This window comes from Lepidochelys kempii, chromosome 3, assembly GCF_965140265.1.
Source record: "Lepidochelys kempii isolate rLepKem1 chromosome 3, rLepKem1.hap2, whole genome shotgun sequence".
NCBI lineage: Eukaryota > Metazoa > Chordata > Testudines > Cheloniidae > Lepidochelys > Lepidochelys kempii.
This window is the reverse complement of record NC_133258.1, coordinates 114,558,553-114,577,807: the sequence shown is the minus strand read 5'-3', so window position 1 is coordinate 114,577,807 and position 19,255 is coordinate 114,558,553. Positions and strand designations below refer to the sequence as shown.

At 40.8% G+C, this 19,255-nt stretch overlaps 1 protein-coding gene across 1 annotated transcript in view; it reads right to left on the bottom strand.

Annotated features, from left to right (window-relative positions):
- Nucleotides 1-1,048: 1,048 nt before the first annotated feature.
- AKAP12 (A-kinase anchoring protein 12) overlaps nucleotides 1,049-19,255 on the bottom strand; it is a 132,884-nt gene continuing 114,677 nt past the window's right edge. The window contains exons 3-4 of the mRNA XM_073337656.1: nucleotides 10,694-17,069; nucleotides 1,049-4,901 (exon numbers count right to left, since the gene is read on the bottom strand). Of these exons, the coding sequence (XP_073193757.1) occupies nucleotides 10,702-17,069 (6,368 nt within the window). The 3' untranslated portion in view covers nucleotides 1,049-4,901; nucleotides 10,694-10,701. The remainder of the gene's footprint in view (nucleotides 4,902-10,693; nucleotides 17,070-19,255) is intronic.

Genomic DNA, 19,255 nt, shown 5'->3' with positions numbered 1-19,255 from the left:
TTAGGATGCTTGCTATTGATAAGGTAATAACTGTTTCCTGGCCAGGGGCTCAGACACTGTGGTAATGAGGGCCACAAAAGGACATGTACAACCAGCAGAAATAGCAGGGCCAAAGGCAGAGTTTATTAACCAAGTAACCACCACATCCTGGCCAACACTGATTTTTTTAAAATTAAATGATCTCAGTTTAAAAGAAAAACACACAAACCAATCTGTAAAACTCCACAATAGCAATGTTGTTTTACTCTGGGTTTCAAAACTGAATTGAGAGGGAGAGGCTACAAACTAATGTCAACGTAAGACTTACTGGGAGGACGCAAACCTTGCTGTGCTATAAAAAGGGAGGCCCTTGCAATGTAGGGCCCAATTCTGCCTTCCCTACAGATGTAATTATAATTTCCTTTTGAAATCAGTGCTGCTAGGATAGGCTGAAGGAGAGACAGGAGTCAAAGTATTTTTCCCCCAACAAGTTTTCTTCTATAATTTGATAGCCCCAATTTTTAATGTTTGGGTTTAAATCTTTTATGTAATTTTTATTTTATTTATATTTTATTTGTATCCTCTGAAGGAAGAAGTTGAGTTACTCCTTTGCTATTGGAAAGGGTTTGAAAATTCTGAGCAGAGGGCCAGTGCAGAGAGCTTTGCATATTTGCTGTGGCAATTCAATGTCAGTATTATGCTGGTATTTTAGTCACATTGATGCCTTACTTTTGCCTGAATTCAGTAGCTACACAAGGAAAGTGTACAATTCATTCCATAGCCTTTCCTGATCACTGAATACAGTCACCGATCCCGAATTCAATCTGGAAATTGTTCTTGAAAATCCTCTCAAATAACTTAATACATACAATCACACAATTGAAGCTTCAGTGTAATCATGTAATTACTTTTTTTTAATTCAGATCTAAAGCTGAATGAGAAGATGTCAATCAACACTGGCAGTTGTCAAGAAGCAAAACTCATTCTCTTGTCTGGAGATTTATCAATAAACAGGGAAACCATTTGCAAGAAGTAAGTTGAAACTACAAAACATGTACACACGCTAGAATGAACTTGTGGTTGTACTTTATTTAGTCAGTGAAAATCTACCTTAAAAACAGAAAATAGAAAATCAACATTTTTTTTAACCCATTACATTGGATTAGAGGAAGCTGCAAGCTTGGAGTTTAAGCACAAGCTACAGGTTGCAGCCTGAGTATTTCAGGGGCCAAAGCAATACGCTGGAACAAAGTAGTATCTGGATGTAGAGATATGTTCCTTGCATCATTAGGAAGGTCTTAATGGTGCCATATTTTATAGATGTCTGTTACAAGAAGAAACATTGGTTATACAGTTAACATTTGTTGCATTGCTTAGCTAGACCCAGGATTAATATAAAAAACAAGCAAGATTTAAGCACTTGCTTCTCAGCTTCTACCAACAGACAATTTACATTTTGATAAAAGCTAGCTTTCTTTAAATGATGTTTAGACAAGAAATAACTTTACATATTATTAACAGCTTTGGAACTACAAATGTTAGACTCAGGATTACACAGGTCATGCTATTGTTATTGTTTTACCTGTTGCAGTTATTGCAATATGGCTTAACATACATAGGTATATAATTTTGTACAAACTTAACCGATTTCACATTTGCATGGTGTTATAAAAAGCACAAATAAAGCAAGCAACATAACCTCTGGGAACTGACAGCTATTGTCAGAATTACTTTTGTAATTCATGCCCAAAGACAAGGGGGAAAGCTGCCACTGAGGAAAGAGACTGGATTGTTTGATATCACATTTCTCAACTTTAAACTTTTATATATTTTTCTGTGAGTTAAGAAAAATCTTTATATTCTGCACTCATGGGAGTACTCTGGCAAGTTGCACTGGTGACAATGCAGATTGGCGTCATTTATAATTGGGGCAAAAATAAGGCCCTTCCTGCCATGTTCTTTGTAGGAGAATATTGACTTTTTTTAGACAGCTAAAAGACACTGCTTTTTTCTGTGCATCCCCAGAGTCACATCTGTTAATTATTCCAGCCTCTCCTTTCACTGTTAAACATACACAGTGTGTGTGCACGCATGTGCATTATGTCAGGTAAAGAGTGAAGATCCTAATTCATTTTAAGTTCAGTATCAAAGTGTCTTGGAGAAACATTTATATGAAGCCTCGAGTCTCACATGTATGACTAACTTCTGTTAAAATATGAGTGAGCTGAAAGAAGGGATTCAAAGGTTCTGAGCATTAGGTTGTTCTTTAGGGTTAAGGTGTCCTAGGTTAAATTTTTTTACTGCAGCATCATCTGCCTGTACTACAAGTTACTAAAGACCTGCTCTTAACTCAGAATAGTTTCCCAATTTTGGGATTGAAGTGATATTCAACTACAGTTAAAACCTTCAAGGGGAAAAAGAAAAAAAAAAAAAAAGACAGACTTTCAGAGAAATTTTAGCAGATAATTAAATGTGTGTTGTTTTTTTGTTTGTTTTGAACAGAGTTCTGGGCTAAGCACTTTTGAGTGCTGTTACAGAGAGTAGCAAGGGGGTGAGGGGAAAGATGGTAAAAATGAAGAAAAGTAAAACTAATCTTTTAAACAAAAATCCATTCAACCCTCCATTTTCTCATGTACCCTAAAATGTCCAGAAGATAGCTATAAACATTTCACATAACTAGATATTTCTGCAGAAATTACTTTCTGTGTTACTAACTCCTGATGACCAATAGCTCCCTGCTCCAATACGTTGTCATGAAATCCTTTGAGCATAGTCCCACTGTACTTGGCATAAACCAACCACCTGATATTTGGAATTCTCATTTAGCAATTACAGCACAAGGATCTGGTCACTTTTCAGCTCAAGACTAAGGCCATGTCTACCCTGGCACTTACGTCGGCAAAACTTTTGACGCTCAGGGGTGTGAAAAAAACCCAGACCTCTGAGCAACAGAAGTTTTGCCAGCATAAATGCTCGGGTACACAGCACTATGTCCCGCCAACATAGCTACTGCCACTCGTTGAGCTGGTTTTAGATCAACGGGAGAGCTCTCCCTCATAGGCCCAATGCGGCTACACGAGCAATCTTATAGCAGCACAGCTGTATTGGTACAGCTGTGCCATTGTAAGCTTGCAAGTGTAGACATGGCCATATTTTGTTAGTAGATGCTGTGCAAGATGTGTTGTTTTATACACATTTCAGGAGAAACCCATATCTGCTTGCCAGAGGTGAATTAGTCGACTAACATACTTTTTCTGAGTAACAAGCTGCAAGTTGCAGAAAACCACCACCAGATGGTGCAATCACAACAGTGTAATCCATCACATTTCTTTGCTTGCACACTGTGCAGCCCCAGACAGTGGGAGGCACCTGCTGTATCAAGAACATTTGGTACACTAATAGAAACAGTTCATTTTAAAATAAATTACTATACAGATAGGATAATGAAGTTATTGGTCAACATCTTGCTCAACCAGAATGGTGTGAAGTTCACAAAGTGCAACGTATAACATTTATTTTAGAAACCAGATCTAAAACTACTGACGACCCACCATGCTTGTTCTGTGCCTAGAAGGTCGATTACAGAATACTTTAGACATTTAATAATTGTTCAGTTACCAGTTATTTAATATTTCAAGCCTGCCCAGTTTTACGAATGCACTGATCTATACTTGTAACTTTATACCTGACAAAATTGGGAAATATTTTGTTCCAGGTTTGCCAAGTCTTAATTAAAACCAACAGAGCTAAGTATAAGCAAAGATTTTATTTAAATCATTTTCAGAAATCACAATCTGCCAAATGTACATGAGCATAATGAAACACACTGTTCTGAAAGAAGTGGGCATAAATATGGAGCGGACATAATCCAGTATCTATCAAAATATTTTTTTAAAAAGAACATGTCTCATTTCATGGCACTTGTGTGGTCCAGGAGACAAGGGGTAACATTAGAATGCAAAAATAAGAACAGTTAATCCTTTTCTTCATAAAGCTGAAATACTTTGTCTCAGAGATTTAAGCACAATAATTTCTTGAAATCGCCATTTCAAGGTTGCTCAACAATTTGAAATGGATAAATGTGTAACTCTTAAGGACTTCCAGCTTCCACCAGGTGCTGTCAGAAAAATCAAACTGCAATAAAGTGAACTTTAAATGTTTTCAATAAAATTATAGTGCACTTCCTATAGAGGAAGTGATGCAAAATTAACTTCTGCCTAATAATTTCCATCAGTAGGTTTCCAAATAGTAATTGTACCTTTCGATCATGAATGTTCTTTTATGGAAGCAGTAACAACAACTAGAATAATGCCTTAAATATCAGTTCTTACACCCTTCCACTGCGTGGAAAACCTGCCTAAATTTCATGAAGATCATTTGTGGCCAGCTGTAGCTCACACACAGTGCTTCACCATGGTCACATGCACTTAGTCTCATACACTTAGTCTCATATAGTGATGCAAATGTATATCATTTTGTATTTTTAACGTAAGATAGAGAAAATATACATTAAAATCAGAACTGGGTTTATGATATACATATAAATACACCAAGAATTACACTCCAGTTTTGGAAGCATGTTAGAAGGGGGAAATCTGGAACAATAGAAACTGGGCATTGCCAATAGGTTATGGAAATCATTTAAATCAAAGACATCACTTTTTTTCAATCATTTCATCGAACAAAAATACAGAAGTCTTGAAAAGAGGAAGTGTTAACATCCAGGAGTAGAGGGTGGCTAAAGCTCCTGATATTGCCTCAGGATTGTCAGCTGCTCTCAAGGAATGACATCAGCTATTGATGGTCTAATCTCACAATTCAGAAACATTGGTCTACAGACCAATCAGCAGGTTCCACTTTCTGCTCTTTCCTTCTTCACATTCTGGTCTCTCCAAATGTAACACACACATTTAACAGAATGGCTGAAATAAAAAAACAAATATATTAACAAAGCCTTATCAATCACAAATTTCTCTTTCAAGTAATTTCTACTCTCCCTCAGAATTTCCTTAAGTGGTGAGGCTGTTTTTCAGGAGTGGTATTGAAGAGAGACCTCATCAACCCAGTTAACATCCTCCAGTTTAAAAAGAAAATGCTGAGCTAAACACAACTGACGGTAAGGGTGACCTGTGACCATTACCTCCCCTTAAAGAGAATTCACTCGAAAATCCGAACACCTAGAAAAATTTCACCTCCTCACATGAGGGGTTGTGAGCTGTCAGCCTCCATCCCCAAATCCCGCTTCGCCTCCAGCATTTATAATAGTGTTAAATATTTTTAAAAAGTGTTTTAAATGTATGGGGGGGGAGGGGAATCGCACTGAGAGGCTTGGTGTGTGAAAGGGGTCACCAGTCCAAAAGTTTGAGAACAACTGCCCTAAATCATTATCTTGGAATAATGATAATTGTTATACCAGGCAATTGTTTAAGTGGGATTCCACTGAATCAAAAGTCAGACCTTTCTGCTGGAACAAGGCTGTACTGAGCAACATCTTAGGATGTGCTGGAACGGGGAGCCAGATGGAGAAAGCAAAAGGATTATAGGGCAACACAGCATGGGAGTTTTCCCTTTGCCCTTCCTGTGCATCTCCCAAAGCCCAAAATGAAGGGTGCCCGGACTCCTGGGGGGCCTTAGGAAGTACACAGGAGTTGGGCTCCCTTAACCATTTTAAAGAGACAAGGTGGGTGAGGCAATATCTTTTATTGGACCAACTTCTGTTGATGAGAGAGAGACAAGCTTTCGAACTTACAAAGAGCTCATCTTCAGGTCTGTGAAAGGTACTGAGCAACAGAGCCAAATGCAAGGTGGAACAGATTGTTTAGCATAAGTAGTTAGCACATAGTGTAAGAGACCATTCAAGGTAGAGTGGCCCATTAACCTCTGCAGTCATAGGACAAAAAGAGGAGGTTAGTGGGTTACAGATAGGTAAAAAGCCATAAATCCAGTGTCTCTCTTCAGTACATGATTTTTACCCACTAACAGAGTTAGGAATTTAAGCTCCCAGGCTCACCTTTTAAAAGCCCTGAGAGCCTTTAGATTGAGGGGGAGATATAGGAATACAGTGACAAGCCTCGTAGACCCCCATTCTACCCTTGTTGCATGCCCCCCCATTCTGCTGCCTCCACAAAACCTTCTTCACTATTCTCTCAGTTGCCCCATTTTCTCCAGTGAACACTCCCCACACCCCACTGACCACATTTGTACCATCTTCTTCACAGCCCTCCTTTAGCTCCACACCCTGGTCAGCCCACTCACAACACAACACAACACCCTCATTACATGCACACTCACACACCCCTCCTGCAGAACTCCTAAGATTCATAGAAATAGTGCACCTAAGGAAATCCAGGGGGAGGGTAGCAGGAGACATGAGGGAGCAGCAGAACATGGAGGCACACCCTAAACAGATGTTCTAAATCTAAAATCTGGAAAAAAAAAAGTGTTAGAAGAATTTTCAAGGGTGATGATCACTACATTTTCATTTCATTTTCATTGTTTTCAACAGCGTGTGTCTGATTAACCTCAGTACTGGTAAACATTCTCTTTTCTACATTCAAGTTACCCTAGTGATTGGATTATAAGTGACCTTAGACTCCTGCGGTCATTTGACAGCCTATTGTAACCTCTTCTGGATTGAGGTATCATTCTGACATTACTAATTTAAATCTGAAGACTTAAAATTGGAATGTAGCCACCAAAACTTTGTCTTGTACTCTACATCAGAAATAGGAGACCTGAAAAATCAGTTAAACTATCTCTCTCTCTTCTGTTCCATGGTTTTTTATGAAAATGGCAAAAAGTGATTAACACAATTTAAGATACCATAATTCAGTAACTCTTTGTCCAACTAACTTCATATTTGGGGAAGACAGATAAATGGGCCCTCTTCCAAATTACCCTGGAAACTCAAATGCTTCACCATGAGCTAACCCATTGTAGAATCCATGCAAATTTTCTGGGCATAAACAGCTCAACTTGAACTTTCACCTTCTCCAGTTTGTTTCAGTTCTTAGAATCATAGAATATCAGGGTTGGAAGGGACCTCAGGAGGTCATCTAGTCCAACCCCCTGCTCAAAGCAGCACCAATCCCAATTTTTGCCCCAGATCCCTACATGGCCCCCTCAAGAATTGAGCTCACAACCCTGGGTTTAGCAGGCCAATGCTCAAACCACTGAGCTATCAAAGGCAAGTCAACACACAAGTCTGTATAGCTGGATTATTCTAGTTAAAGATACTGTTTAAATTCTGAAAGCTATTTTGACATGTTAATTATTTTTAACACTCACATCGCAGAAGCTTAAATGACATGGCTGCACTGATTTGTTATTATCAGGTGGCTCATAATTATCCAGCACTGACTGGAGTTTTATATAAGAGGTGGCTGTATTTCCCTACTGTGTTTGTAGAGCTTTTAGAGTTTTTCTACACTGAAGGGATTCTTTTTCAGTACTTCATCCCTTGTTTTCATTTCCTAGAAGAATCCCCACCTCACTCGGAGTTCTTGCTCTGTTCTTGCTCTGAAGAGAATACTTTTCTCACTTCCACAGAACTCTAATACAACAGAAAGGTGGTGGCATCACAGCCTCATTATCCCAGTTTGCTTCACAGTTTGTACTGGCTTTTGCACCGCTGCTTTCCAGCCAAACAGGACGGCTGGGTACCAGTAGCAAGGTAAGCAGGGTCACATTAGGAACATAAGCTGAGAAGGAGGAAACTCCCAGCAAAGGATGAGTAGGTGTGAGTTTTTCCTTTCAAGAGTCCTGAAAGCAGACCCATCTTCCAGTGGCTAGAAACCGGCCCTCCTCCCAGGTGTCCAACACTCAAGTGGCTACCTCTTAAGCTTGGAAATTAGCCAGTTCCCTGGTTACATTTTTCTGGAAATCTCAGTTCACATCCTAACATAAATTAGGACAGCTTAACACTGATTTACACCAGTTGATGATTTGGCCTCTAATTTTCAGAGGCAAAATGACAATGGCAATAGAAACGCTTAGAACTTCTGTTTTCTGTCTCATTCCATATCAACAGTTTAGTCCTGAGCCAGAGGAAAGACAGCCACTACTGAATTATCAGCATTGTCTGCAGCAACTGGGTTTTCCTTGGAAGTCTCCCATCCAAGTACTGACTAGATACGGATCAACTTGCTTAGCTTGTAAGGTGACAGTAATATAGCTGCATGTCCCATATTACCTCCAGGATTATTACTGGAATTCCCCCCTATTCACTGATGAGCGAAGACTGAAACAAGAAGTGGAGCAAACTCTCACTGTACTACCCAAGTAGGAGAGCACGGCTCCCCCAAGGCAGAAAGAGGAGGAATAGCTCTCTCACTGTGTTTAGAAGAGAAACAGTGCTGTGCTGCACCTGAATAAAAGCGTTCTGATTTTCCAAGGTGTTGAGTGTGCACAGCTTCAGTTGGCACTGATGGGGGACAGCAGGTGAAGGATAATACAGTAGGCAAGTGGAGAATAATTACCCAGGAAGTTGACTAGTACAGCTGTTCAAGACCTCTGCTTTACATCTCATCCAAAAAGATTTGTTGCTTCTGCTGAATAAAAGTGGCCTCATTTTCAGAGGTGCAGGTTCTCTTGTTGACAGTGGAACCCATGATTACTCAACAACCTTGAAAAATAAGGCTCCTTATTTACATTTCTAGATAGGAACATAATGGCCATACTGTGTCAGACCGATGCTCCAGCTGGCCCAGTTGCCTGTCTTCTGACCATGGCTAATGCCAGGTTCCCCAGAGGGAATGAAAGAACAGGCAAGCAATGAGTAATCCATCCCCTGTTGTTCACGCCCAGCTTCTGGCAATCCGAGACAAGGGACACCCAGACCATGTGGTTGCCCCGACCATCTTGGCTAATAGCCATTGATGGACCTATCCTCCATGAACTAATCTACTTCTTTTTGGAACCCCATTATAGTTTTGCCCTTCACAACATCACCTGGAAATGAGTTCCACAGGTTGACTGTCCATTGTGTGAAGAAGTACTTCCTTTTGTTTTAAACCTGCTGCCTATTAATTTCATTGGGTGACCCTGGTTGGTTTTTTTAATTATTATTAAGGAGTAAATACTGCTTCCTTATTCACGTCCACATCATTCACGATTGTATAGACCTCTATTATATCCCCCTTAGTCATCTCTTTTCCAAACTGAAAAGACCCAGTCTTTTTAATCTCTCTGTATACAGAAGCTGTTCCATACCTTTCATCATTTTTGTTGCCCTTCTCTATACCTTTTAAAATTCTAATAAACTTTTTTGAGATGTGGTGACCAGAACTATCCACAGTATTCAAGGTGTGGGCGTACCATGGAAATATATAATGACACAATGATATTGTGTGTCTTTATTAGCTATCCCTTTCCTAATGGTTCCTAAGATTTGGTTAGCTTTTTTCACTGCCACTGCCCCACTGAGTGGATGTTTTCAGAGAACTATCCACAATGACTCCAAGATCTCTTTCTTGAGTACTAACAGCTGATTTAGATCCCATCATTTTGTAGGTATAGTTGGGATTGTTTTCCAATATGCATTACTTTGCATTTATCAACATTAAATTTCATCTGCCAATTGGTTGTCCAGTTTTGTGAGATCCCTTTGTAACTCTTTACAGTCTGCTTTGGATTTAACTATCTTGAGTAATTTTGTACCTTCTGCAAATTTTGCCACCTCATTGTTCATCCCTTTTCCCAGATCATTTATATGTTGAACAGCACTGGATCCAGTTTAGATCCCTCCATTCTGAAAACTGACCATTTATTTCTACCCTTTGTTTTCTTTTAACCGGTTACTGATCCATGAGATCCTTCCCTCTTATCCCATGACTGCTTACTCTGCTTAAGAGCCTTTGGTGAGAGACCGTGTATTGCAGGGCAGTGGTATAAAACCTTTGGATGCCCTGCTAAAGAGCCAGCTTCCCCCTGCTTCCCTGTAGGGTGGCCGGGTACGTGGGCCAAGTCCCTTAGCCGGGAGCCCAGCTGCAGGCCCTAATGAGGGCGGGCTCAGTGTAATCTGCTGAGACAAGTGGAACCCGCTGGGCTGCTGACTGGGAAGAAATATAAACCCAGGGAAGAGCTCAAGGGGGTAGGCTAGCCAGGCAGGATAGGAGGGTTGAGGCTCTGTCTCTGCTGGCTGACACAAGCCTCAAAGGCCAAGGGACCCAGTGAGGGGTCGGAGCGGGGACCGGTGTTGGGAGAAATTGGGACTGTACAGCCCCTGTAAATAAAAACACGGGTGAAGCACCTGCAAGAGGTGTCCGAGACCCTTTCTTTTGCCAGCCCAAGCACAGAGCGCAGGGACAAGGGGAAGAAAACTTGTGCCGCCCTGTGACACCGTGTCAAAGGCTTTCTGAGAGTCCAAGTACACTGTATCCACTGGATCACCCTTGTCCAAAGAATTCTAATAAAGATTGATGAGACATGATTTCCCTTTACAAAAGGGGTGTTGACTCTTCCCCAACAGATTGTGGTCATCTGTGTGTCTGGTAATTCTGTTCTTTACTATAGTTTCAACCAATATGGGTCTAGGTGTCTCAAGTTAGGCAAAATAATCTGAAAATCTGGTCCCTGGTTTGCAATCCTGAGGAGGTCTTCGACGTTTGCAAAAGGCACTACACAAGGCACTACACAGTATCAAATCAGTAACTATGAAAAAATGAAAAGATTCTGAATAATTCTACCAAAAATAAGTAATGAAAATGCTACTTACATTGGGCCTCAAGATTTGGTGAGCTCTGACTTTGATTGTGGACTCCCACAAGATGCATATTCTTGATTATTTACATCTTCCTCTGTGTGTCTCTTCATGTCTTCCACTGGTTGGCTATGTTTGTCTTCCTTCCTTTCTATATGTGTTTGCTGAATCATATATTTCTCTTGGGTGGCCACAGTCTGCCCAGCTTCATTTTCCTTTAGCTTTGGTTGGTCTGTTCTTGTCTCTTTGGATAAGTCTTCTGAAACACTCATATCTATCGCTGATTTTTGAGCCCCTAAACTTTCACTTGAAACACCTTCAGGGACAGCTATAATCTTTCCTGAATCCTGAATTTCTCCTTCTTTTGACAAATCAGAAATTAATGGCACATCTTCAGTTTGTTCTAGAGTAGCTTGTTTCTCTGCAGACTGTGTTAAAATAGTATGTTTGACTGTACTTGGTTGCTGGAACTCTTGTTCTTTACCCTCTATTGTCTTTTCACCTTTTACAAGAAGCTGCTGATGAGCCTGTACACTTTCCTGAACTTCAGATATATTTATACCTTTTTGACTTCCATCTGCTGATTCAATCTGCTGCTGTGATTCAGATGCCATGCACACAGCAGCTGGCTCTTCTGTTCTCTCAAGTTTGTCAACAGCAGTCTGAATGATCTTTAATACAATTTTTGTACTCTGAGATTCTACAGTGACAGACTGAACAATATCTTTTTCGAATTCTACGTGGGTTAGAGATGGGCTTTTTTTATCTTGAGAAACTATTTTTTTCTCAGCTTCTTCCCTACACTCTGACTGTGTTGCATCATCCACGTAATCTTTTTTGACCAAATCAGGTTGTGTACAGCTTGTTGCTGCCTCAGTTATTCCATTCACGATTGCAGCGGTCATCTCTGATACTGACATTGTTGCAGTTTCTTCACTCCTACCGCCCGCAGCCTCAAATCCTGAATGAGCAATGGTAACATCTTGGACTAGATCAGAAAACAGTTTTTCAGGCACTGCTGCTAAAGGCTTCAAAGTTTCAGCTGAGCTTTCCATAGATGTTACAGTTTCTGCAATGATTTGTTCTTCAATTGCTGCAGCTGTTACAGGCACAGATGCTTTCTGAGCCTCCGAGCTTTCAACACTAGGAATGGGTGAGCCAGTATCTTCCAGCTGCACAGCTAAAATCTCTTGCTGCACTGGAGTCAAATAAAGTTTATCCCCACTTGCAAGTTCCAATTTTCCAGATTCAAACAAATCTTTTTCAATTTCCATCATTAGCTCAAACTTGGTTTCCTCTCGCTGATTGTCATTTGAACTTGTAGCAGGCAGCAGAAGTATTTGTTTTGCTTCCATGGGCTCCTCTTTATCTCCCATTTCATATACAGGCAGTTCTTTAGGACTCTGTAGAGGGGCCCCATTTACAACTGCCCCCGGGTATTCTGATTCTAATTTAGATGGGGCATCTTCTACATCATTCTGCATGGGAGCCTCAGCTGCAACTGCTTCAGTGTGTTCTGATTCTAAGGTAAGCGCAGCATCTTCTACCTCTCTCTTCACAGGTGCCTCAGTTACCCCACTCTGCACGGCAGCCCCAGTTACAATTGCGTCTGTGCATTTTGATTCTAAGGAAAGCAGGGCATCTTCCATCTCACTCTGCATAGGAATCTCAGTTCCCTCGCTCTTCATGGTGGTCTCTAGAGCAGTGATTTCTGTGCATTTTGATTCTAAGGTAAGCATGGAATCGTGCACCTCGTTCTGCACTGTGGCCGCAGGGGCAATTTCTTCCACCTCATTCTGCACTGTGGCCTCCTCAGTTACCTCACTCTGCACAGTGGCCTCAGCAGCAATTGTTTCTGTGCATTCTGATTCCAAGAGAAGCACGGCATCTTGCACCTCACTTGCCAGTGCTTCTGTGCATTCTTTTTCTACAATATGCGCGGCATCTTCCACCCCACTCTGCACAGCGGCCTCAGTCACATCCCTCTGCATTGGAGCCTCAGATGAAACTGTTTCAGTGCATTCTGATTCTAAGATAAGCACAGCATCTTCCATCTCTTTCTTCACAGGAGCCTCAGTTACCTCACTCTGCATCACCCCCTCAGTAGCAATTCCTTCCACCTCACTCTGCATGGTGGCCTCAGTCACCTCCCTCTGTACAGTGGCCTCAGTGCCCTTTGATTCCAAGCTAAGCATAGCATCTTGCCCCTCACTTTGCACAGAAGCCTCAGTCACATCACTCTGCACTGGAGCTTCAGCTGCAACTGCTTCAGTGCATTCTGATTCTAAGATAAGCACAGCATCTTGCACCTCTTTCTTCACAGGAGCCTCAGTTACCCCACTCTGCACAGGGGCCTCATCTACAAGTGCTTCTGTGCTTCTTGGTTCTAAGGCCTCCCTGGCATGTTCCCTTTCACTCTGCACTGGGATGTCAGTCCCCTCACTTGGTATGGGGGACTGAGCTGCAGTTGCTTCTGAATGTTTTGATTCCAAAGTGAGCATGGCATCTTCTGCCTCACTCTGCAAAGGGGCTTCTGTTACAGTTACTTTCATGCATTTTGATTCTAAGTTAGGCACCATGTCCACCACTTGTTTAAATTCCTGGGACAGCTCAAGCTTTGCTTCATGTGTTTCACTTTCAGATCCATCCACTTCCGGAGCATCTTCATCTGTGATTTCACCTGGAATTATTTCTATTAAATTCACTTTGGCCCCTTCAGTTGAAATTTCTTGTTGTTTTACTACTGTAACATACTCAGCTTTCACTTCATGTTCTGCATTGGTAGTTATTGTGACACCATTGTAAAATTCCTCCTCTTTCAATTTACATTTCTCTAGAATCCTTTCTACTTCAGACGTTTCTTCATGTCTTTCTATAAATGCTTGTTCAGTTTCTTGCCACTGACTTTCATCTGCCAATCTATCCAGACTTTTAGCTTCTTCTGTGTGTTCCTTCATCACTGCACACTTTTCACTCATCTCTGACACTTCCTGTAGAACACTTTCGTCAGCTTCATTTCTACCTTGAACACTTCCTGCACTTTCCATATGTTGAATGTCAGCCTCTTTAGGTTCTTCTTTCTTTAAGGACTGTTCAACCAACACAGTTTCTTTGCATATGACTGTAACTTCATTAGCTTCATCTTTCATTTCAGATCCAATTTTCTGCACTGACTGAATGACTGTTACAGTTCTTTCACTAATCATCTGTACTTCATCTGATAGCTTCACTCTTTCTACAACTTCCTCTAGAATGTCCTGTGTTTGTTTATTTAATTCTTCTAAATTTTGCTCAGTCCCTTCTAGCTCTTGCACAGGTGTAACTTCTTCTGTAGTATCTGGGGATTCAGTTAACTGTGACACAGCAGAAACCATTTCAGTCGTCTCCTCTGCAAGGGATACTTCTGTGGCTTCTTCACCACAGGAAACTTCTGTTGCCTCTTCCAGTGCTGTCAATGCTTCTGAGGTTAACTCCAGCTCACTTACTATAGTATCATCACTAATATCCTTTCTCAACTCTGGCAAAGTTTTAGTAACCACCACTGTCTTTTCTACAACAACTTCAGTTTCAAATATCTGCTCAGTTTGTTCTTCATCATCTTTTTCCTGTTCAATGGACTCTGTCACAGTAGCAGATATCCAAGATGGTGACCTTTCTTCAATACTGGTAACTGCTCTCTCTCCCTCTACAACAGTCACAGTAACTGCATGAACCAGTCCTTCATTAGATTGTTCAATAATTAAGGTATCTTCTAATTTTTCAGCTCTCTTTTCATCTAAACTTTCTACCCTTATTGCCTCAGCTTGTGTTGCTTGTTGGGCCTCAATTTTCTCTTGTTCAGCTGCTTCGTACTCAGATAAAGGAACAACAGCTGGAACATCAGAGTCTTCTTCATTGGTTTCTGTCATCTCTTCTCCAGCTTCCTCAACACAAGCTTGTTCTGGCTTCCCATCTGACTTTTTCTTCCGACGACCAGGTATTAATTTTTTTAATGAAACCCATGTTTCTTCTTTTCCAGGTTCACCATCTGAAGTAGAATGTTCTATGCTGGAAACTAACACAGATTCTTCAGTTCTTTCTTCCATTTTGGTTTTGGATTTTCTTCTTGGAGTGACTAGCCTTTTAAATGATTCCCAGGTTGAAACACCCTCTCCTTCAGATGGACTCCCAGCTTGTTCTGGTGAGGAACTTCCTTGTCCTTGATCACTTTCTTGGGAACTAGTTAGGATCATGTCTGGTGCAGTTTCTTTGCTTTGGCCAACTTCATCTATTTTTTGGCCTTCTTGAGCAAGCCTCTGTCCTACTTCCTCATCAGAAGAGGACGATTTCCTAGCTCTTTTCTTAGAGGAGCCTACACAAATTAAGGCTTCCCATGATACAGAAGTATCAACCTTTCGTTTTGGCTCTTCTATGCTTTTTTCTAGCTTCTGCTCCTCACCATTTACTTTAGTTTCTTCCTGATTTTCAGAGACTGCACTTTCAGTAGAAGACAAGGTAGCACTCTTTGCCTTATCAATTTCTTCTTCTTTGTCACTTTCAGAAGGCCTTCTGACACGTTTCTTGGGAGTCACCATCTTTTTAAATGATGCCCAAGGAGTTACACACTCTCTTTTCCTCTCTACATCTGAAATTACTCCTTCAGTTTCAGTGACCCGCGTTGCATCTGTGGCTTTCTCCACAGAAGGAGGCTCTGTTGATTCTTCAGGTGAAGAGGCAGAGCTCTCTGCCTTTTGTTCTTCTGGACTTTCTGGGGAATCAGCTAAATGTTGAATTTGTTCTGCTTGTTCCCCTGGCTTAGTTTCTTCTCTCTTTCCTTTATGTTTCTTTCCAGAAAGCTTCTTTAAGCCAGTTCCTGTAAAAAGTTTCTTTAAGGGGCTGCCTTGCACTTTGGCTCTTTCTTGTGATGACAACAGTTCAACCTCAGTTGTGATGCCGTCTAGAGGCTTACATGCAGCTGCATCTTCAGTGCTTGGTTCTGTTTGCTTGATGTGGTCGTCTACTACTATGCATACTGTTTCTTTGGCTTGTATTTGTTCCTCAGTGGGTTGAATTTTTTGTAGCTCACCATCTCCTTCAACTGATTGTTCAGAAGCTGAGGAGGGCATCTGTTCTATCTTTACCTCTTTCTCTTCTGTAGTGCTAACATGAACTTCTTCCTCTGTCTCTAACTTTTCATCAAAGATTTCAGTTGCCAGTGGAGCTTTTGGTTCAGATTTCTCAATTTTTTCACCAAATACTTCTGCTGTCTTTGGAGCTACAGGTTCATATTCTTCTTTAGATCTGCCTTTAGATTTTTCTAATTTTTCACCAAATATTTCCATGGTCATGGGAGCTGGTAGTTCAGATTTCTCTTCAAAGTGTATTTCAACTTTTTCTTCTAAGGATATTTTACATTCTTTCACTGGTTTTGGTTTTTCTTCAGGAGATAGGTCTACTTTTTCTTCAAAGGACAGTTCAGATTCCTTGTTTACACTTTCAGTGGTCTCTTGTGGAAGTGACTGTTCAGAAGGAATAACAACTTCCTCCTTCAAACTTGCTTCTACTGGGATCTCTGCCACTTCCCTTTCTTGCTCTTCCTTTTCTTTCTCAGTTTTCTCCTTCTCACTTGCTTCTACTGGGATCTCTGCCACTTCCCTTTCTTGCTCTTCCTTTTCTTTCTCAGTTTTCTCCTTCTCACTTGCTTCTACTGTGATCTCTGCCACTTCCCTTTCTTGCTCTTCCTTTTCTTTCTCAGGAGCCTGCTGCTCATCCTCTTTAGGTTTCCTAAAACTTGTCTTTTTCCTAAACCCAGCCCAACCCTGAGTAAAGAATTTTCTTAGTGGTGATGCGGTTTCATTAACTAATCCATTTGTTGGAGACTCTGATGACTTGCTAGGTTCTTTTTTTCCTTCTGCCTCTTTGTTTCCTTCAGCTTCCTCACTTGGGCTTTCTGCTACCTTTTCAGGAAGAGATTCATCTTTCCTTTCCTCACTTTTTGGTTCTTCAATTTTTTCTGCAGGGTGCGTCACTTCACTTTCTGTTGCTTCCTCCACTGTTTCTATCTTGACTTCTTTATGATCTCCAGCTCCATTTGCTGCCACTTCTTCTTCCTCTTTTTTTACAGTCAGTAGCTGAACAGGTTCAGACTTTTCAGTCTTATCTTTTTTAACAGTAAACTTGAAACCAACAAATTTAAAGACTTTTTTAAATCCGACATCATTAGACTGAGATTCACTGGGCTGTTCTAGCTCTTCTACTTTTTCTTCCTCTGGTGGCAACTGTTCATTAGCTTCTTGAACATCTTTCTGTCCATCTTCCACACCATCCTTATCAGTTGATTCTGGTGGCATGGCTTCCATGTTTTCAGCTAGCTCTTCTTTTACAATCACATTCGCAGGTTCTCTTTGTCCAACTGTATATATATAAAAAAAGGAAAAATCAGATAGAAACAAATTAGATTTACGATAATCTTAATTCACTTAATTATGTATTAAAATCGCTCAAAAGATAATACATACTTCAACTTTTAATACAGAGATGAATTTACATTTTAATGTGATCTTGTAAAATATATATTCCAGTATTATGGTGGCACCTCTTAGGTCTGCTAATTAAGGATTTATCAGTAGTTCTTATTATAAACCTAGTTTCCCCTCTCATTGGTAAGTGAAGAAAATCATGTCTGGATTGGTCTTGTTGCTTGACAGAGGCTCATTCAGAACATTCTAGGCTCACTCTCATTCTTTCTGGGCAAGTGAAGTAAGTTCAGTACTCAGGTTTTGTGTGGATATCAGCTGTTCACTTCAGAAATGCCTCTACTCAGAAGATACACAGGACATTAGTAATTTTTTCTGAAGCAGATGCTCAACCTCTTTCCCAGTATGGAGAAGAACATAGCATCAAGAATGAAAGCACCAATCCTGCAAAGAATGACGCACCAATCCTGCAAACTCACTCTGAGATCTTAAAATCAAATTGGGTTCTTTCCTTTTCCACACATCGCCAGTATTGAAATGTTCTGACGGCTAGATCTTATCTACTCACCAGTGCAACAGCTTATAAAATCAGTGAGGTTGCAGCGGTGTAAAAAGAGTATAGTTTGGCTTGCAGAATCAAAGCTGGTGATGATGCACGAGAAGGCAAAAACCCAGTTTTAATCTCAGATCCTAGCAGCTTTATCTCTGCTTAGCTGCACCCTGGGCGCTGCTCTGGTGGCTTTTTGCCTGCATTAGACAGAGCAGTGCCCCAGTGAAGGCAGAGGACATCTGCTTTAAAAAAATACAGTAGTCTGGGGAGGGAAGGAAAAAGAGAACAAGTACACTCCATCTGGTCTATATTATGCACTTGATGCAATGCATGTCCTCTGGTGCAGCAGTGCTGGTTACAGTATTGGGTGGAGGATAGCCCAGGAACTTCCTGTTCCCTACCACTCTCAGGTCCATGTGCAGAGGGGTGGGCAGAAGAGTACAAGCCCCAAGGAAGCTACTCACTCCATCTCCCTCCTTGTGCAGGTATGGTAGAGTGCACACTGAATGTGGTGCCTTCCACCCTCTTACTCCCCTGCACTGCCACACAAACCAATCACAATTTAGCCCTAAAAAAAAATACAGAATAAAGATATTTATTTTTTTCCCCTTCACAAGAGATTTTCTAGAGCCTTACTTTTTTTATATAAATTATAAGATTTTTATCTATCATTTTAGGTTAGTTTCTGCTTACAATGCACCTTTCTGCACCACATGCTGACACCTGCTTCTGTGCATGTCAGTCTCTGACCCCCCTTCCTGCTTTCCTACGGATCGTCAAAAGGGGCAAATCTCATTAAAGCTTTCCTGCTAAGAGCATTTGGCCTCTAGGTGGAGACAGTTTAGTTTATGCCTTACATAGTGTACAATCAGAATTCTAATAGCCGCTGCAGTCTTTCTGAGTGGAGTGCCAGGGTTCTTGATTTATATAGTACATTATAGTTGTTTAGGCAAAATGTGCCATCGATTGTGTCCTTATTAGTATATTTCCAGTAGGTTAGCAACAACCCAAGAGATACAGCAAATGTGGACTTAAATGCAGTGTATGCACTCTAACGTTTAGACCACAAGATTATAATGCTACCTAATGGGCAAATGCACTTAGCAGGAAAACTAAAATGAAACTTTTGGGGGGTGGGGGGTCGGAGAGAAGAGAGAATGTAAGTAACAGGAAAAGCTCAGTGTCTCCAAAACGCACACAGAAGAAATGAATGCAGGAATGCATTGTCTTCCACTCACAATTACTGATTTATGACAGTTACAGTTATTAAATTCCATATAATCCCATAAGACCTTGTGCTGACCTGGCTGTTGCCTAATGCGGACAATACCAACTTGCAGCTATTTTGCTTTGAAGAAACGCAATCACACAGGACAATCCTGGAGGGTTGGCAACCCTAGACTACAGGGGGAAAAAACATCCAAAACCTGGTATATTATCTCTGCAGTTTAGTGTATTACAGTAATTATAGCACTAGGCTAAAGAGAAAAATAAAAACCACCATATGAACCCATAATCCTAGAAGAACATACTAATTAAGTCAAATATGTAAGTGTTAAATCATGGTTAATC